At 46.1% G+C, this 4,090-nt stretch overlaps 1 protein-coding gene across 1 annotated transcript; it reads right to left on the bottom strand.

Annotated features, from left to right (window-relative positions):
* Positions 1 to 2,024: 2,024 nt before the first annotated feature.
* Positions 2,025 to 2,969, bottom strand: LOC138786145 (olfactory receptor 11L1-like). The gene has a single exon (XM_069962897.1). It carries the CDS (start codon positions 2,967 to 2,969, stop codon positions 2,025 to 2,027), a length of 945 nt encoding a protein of 314 aa, XP_069818998.1.
* Between the last annotated feature and the right edge of the window lie 1,121 nt (positions 2,970 to 4,090).

Here is a 4,090-nt window from a genome sequence, read left to right as displayed (position 1 = left end):
ACAACTGATAATAGGGCAACTGGTGATAGGGCAGCTGGTGATAGGACAGCTGAAGGTAGAGCAGCTGGTGGTAAGGCAGCTGATGGTAGGGCAGCTGGTGGTAGGGCAGCTGATGGTAGGGCAGCTGATGGTAGGGCAGCTGGTGGTAGGGCAGCTGATGGTAGGGCAGCTGATGGTAGGGCAGCTGGTGGTAGGGCAGCTGATGGTAGGGCAGCTAGTGGTAGAGAAGCTGGTGGTAATGCCTTTTTTCTGGGACAACCAGATTTGCTGCAATATTCCTTAAACTTTAAACTTGGCGTTAGACAAAGTTCACACACTGTAAAACAGCAGCCATTGTTTTACATGTTCCTGCGGATGACACTGCCATATCGGCCACAGGAACATCATTAAAATACAGTGCATTGTGCTGTCTGTATGGGGGTGACAGACAATCAATTAGGCATTGACTCTCAGTCACACTATGGCCGTAAGACAGCCACATGCTGTGTGAACTGTCAAATATTTCCTTCTAAAGTTTGGAAGCAACAGCCGGAAATAATTGACAGGTGAATTATTAGCACAGGCTTATTGAATATCGGCCCTTGTTCAATACACTGTATGAACAATGGGCATTGTTTTTCATTGATTTCAAAGGAAACACCTATTTTATTAAAAGAACGGCCATTGCTATAATCGGCAACAACGGCCATCCTTGTCATAAAACAAATATGTTGTGTGAACATCGTCTAAAGCCTTTGTATCCCTTTCCTTGTTTGTGCCATATGTAGTGGCTCAGTACCTATGTTTCAGCTGCCATCCATCACCAGTTGTCCTGGGACTGTGAATAACCCTTAGGAAACCTGTATGGGGCACTAAAAGTCTTGGTACATTCCCTTTAAGTCATTGCATAAGGGTTAAAGTGTCACTGTTGTTATTTATTTATTTTTTTGCAGAAATCAATAGTCCAGGCGATTTTAAGAAACTTTGTAATTGGGTTTATTAGGCAAATCTGCCATTATCTGCATGTAAAAAGCCTTTTCCAGGGTCACCCCTCCCCTCCTTTCTGTCAACTACTGCTCAGAATCAGGAAATCTCGACTGTTTTTTCATCAGTCGGATCTGTCTGTTCTATGGAGAGGGGAGGGGGAGGAGGGAGATTAGTCGGCAGCAGAGAGCAGAGAACAAAGGATTACACGGGGGGAGCTTCATAACAGCCTATTCAGAGGTCAGAGAGGTCAGTGCTGACTGTCAGAGGAGATATCAGGTGATGTAGCTGTAATTAACTCTTTGTTGTCCTGTTTTGATGCCTCATCTCCATTCACCCGTCCACTCTCCATAGACAACCATGAAGACAGGGGGAGAGCTTCAAACCTTTTCATGATAAAAATGCTTTTTTCGGCTAATAAACCCAATTTCAAGTTTCTTAAAATCTCCTGGACTATTGATTTCTGCAAAAAAACAACAAAAAAAAACGCTTTAATATTGAGTGAAGCCTTGGTCACATGGTTTTTCATAGAAACCTATGCTAGGCACTGTGGCAGGGGTCTTTGGTTGGACCCATGTTCCCAGCTGAGAATCTATCACTGCATCCCGAGTGAAACCCTATTTCTCCCCCAGAAGAAGCCGCTTACACAATGAGATGTACGTTGAGCTCGGTGGGATCCTATATTTAGCTTTCTAAGGCATTTTATGCAGAAAATCATTGCCTTTACTTTCCACTCCACATGGGGTTAAACTTCTTTATTATTATTTTTTTCTTGTACGGACGACTGATGTTTATATTTATTGGTCATATTGTTTCCTTATTGTATCAAATGTATTGAAGATTTTTTCTCTGTGATATCCAATAAAAAAAACATTCTACTTTACATTTGTTTTTTGTTTTTTTTATTGGTGCTATTTCTTTATTACATGTAATTTATTTTATTTTATTTATATATATTTTTTTTTAGAACACTTACCCTTTACCTTGATCAGACAATTGATGTATAGCTAAAGAGCCCATTTGGTATGTTCCAAACCAACCTACTGTTCTGGACTCAGTCTCTAATGGTTCCCTAAAAGGTTCTTTGGAAACATATATTTCCTTATAGCCGCTTTGATGTCTTTATTCCGTAAGCTGTAGATGATAGGGTTACACAGCGGGGTGGCAATGGTGTTGAGAAGGGAGAATATTTTATTCAGATTCCCAGAATATCTTCTAGATGGCGCCAGATAAAGAGTTATGAGCGTCCCGTAATAAATAGACACAACAGTAAGATGGGAGCTACAGGTGGAGAAGACCTTCTGTCTGTCATTGGTGGAAGAGATCTGAAGAATGGAGGAGAATATGCAGATGTATGTCCCTATCACAAATAACAGCTGGATGATACCAATAGCAATGACTGTAATAGATACCTGGACTTCTACACCTTTTGTATCGGAGCAAGAAAGCTGGAGAAGAGGAGCAAGATCGCAGAAAAAATGGTCAATGATGTTGGGGCCACAAAAGTCTAATCGAAGTATAAGGATTTCTGTGATCATTGACAACAGAAAACCGACCACCCAACATATCATAGCCAAACAGTGGGGTAAACTCTGGTTCATGATGGCGGTATAATGCATCGGGTCACAGATAGCCAAGTAGCGATCATATGACATCACTGCCAGAAGCATACACTCTATGAGCGCCGAAGCACCAAAGAAATACAACTGCAGGTCACATGACCGGGCAGATATGGAACATTTACCAGAAACAACGACTTTTAGGGTGTTTGGTCCAACATTTGTACTTATCAGTATATCACAGAGGGAAAGGTGAGTGAGAAAGATGTACATGGGCGACTGCAGGTGAGAAGTGGCGGACACTAATCCGATAATGAGAACGTTCCCGAGCATAGTGAGCACATAAACTATGAGCAGAAGGAGGAACACAAACAACCAGAATGCACGGATGTCCGGGAAACCCAAAAGTGTGAACTCAAGAACCGCGGTCTGATTGTATCCGGGCATCATGATACTGTTAGAGGAGGTCCATACCAGAGATAAGAAGGAGATCGTAGAAGGGCCAAGGAGCTAAAGTTCAGTAAAATAATTATGACTGGAAACCAAATCCAAACGATGGGGGTTAGGGACATGTCTCTGTCTTTCTGGAGATGCAACAGCCTCTACCAACAGGAACGGGGTCAGTGGAAATAGTTGTGTTCTTTGTTACATTATTATATTACAGGATATGTTTCCTTTAACGTTAAGCCTATAGAATGTAATAGTATGTTATTTATGAAGCAAGTAGATATACTGTAGATATATATCTATAAATGAAGATTAAATTTACAATAACTTTTGACACATCACACACACAGTGCTGAAACCCCCTCCGTGCTGAGTGCTGATCCCCCCTCCGTGCTGAGTGCTGAGCCCCCCTCCGTGCTGAGTGCTGATCCCCCCTCCGTGCTGAGTGCTAACCCCCCCCCCCCCCCGTGCTGAGTGCTGAGTCCCCCTCCGTGCTGAGTGCTGAGCCCCCCTCCGTGCTGAGTGCTGAGACCCCCTCCGTGCTGAGTGCTGAGCCCCCCTCCGTGCTGAGTGCTGAGCCCCCCTTCGTGCTGAAACCCCCTCCGTGCTGAGTGCTGAGCCCCCCTCCGTGCTGAGTGCTGAGCCCCCCTCCGTGCTGAGTGCTGAGCCCCCCTCCGTGCTGAGTGCTGAGCCCACCTCCGTGCTGAGTGCTGAGCCCCCCTTCGTGCTGAAACCCCCTCCGTGCTGAGTGCTGAGCCCCCCTTCGTGCTGAAACCCCCTCCGTGCTGAGTGCTGAACCCCCCTCCGTGCTGAGTGCTGAGCCCCCCTCCGTGCTGAGTGCTGAGCCCCCCTCTGTGCTGAGTGCTGAGACCCCCTCCGTGCTGAGACCCCCTCCGTGCTGAATGCTGAGATCCCCTCTGTGCTGAGTGCTGAGACCCCCTTTGTGCTGAGACCCCCTCCGTGCTGAGTGCTGAGACCCCCTCCGTGCTGAGACCCCCTCCGTGCTGAATGCTGAGACCCCCTCTGTGCTGAGTGCTGAGACCCCCTTTGTGCTGAGACCCCCTCCGTGCTGAGTGCTGAGTGCTGAGTGCTGAGCTGGTGGTAGGGCAACTGGTGGTAGG

The sequence above is a fragment of the Dendropsophus ebraccatus genome, chromosome 1 (assembly GCF_027789765.1).
Source record: "Dendropsophus ebraccatus isolate aDenEbr1 chromosome 1, aDenEbr1.pat, whole genome shotgun sequence".
Classification (NCBI taxonomy): Eukaryota; Metazoa; Chordata; class Amphibia; order Anura; family Hylidae; genus Dendropsophus; species Dendropsophus ebraccatus.
Note: the sequence above shows the minus strand (reverse complement) of the source record. Positions and strands in the feature narration are given on the sequence as shown.

Coding starts and splice junctions, on each gene's coding strand:
- LOC138786145 (XM_069962897.1), bottom strand. CDS start 2,969: ATGCCCGGATACAATCAGACCGCGGTTCTTGAGTTCACACTTTTGGGT.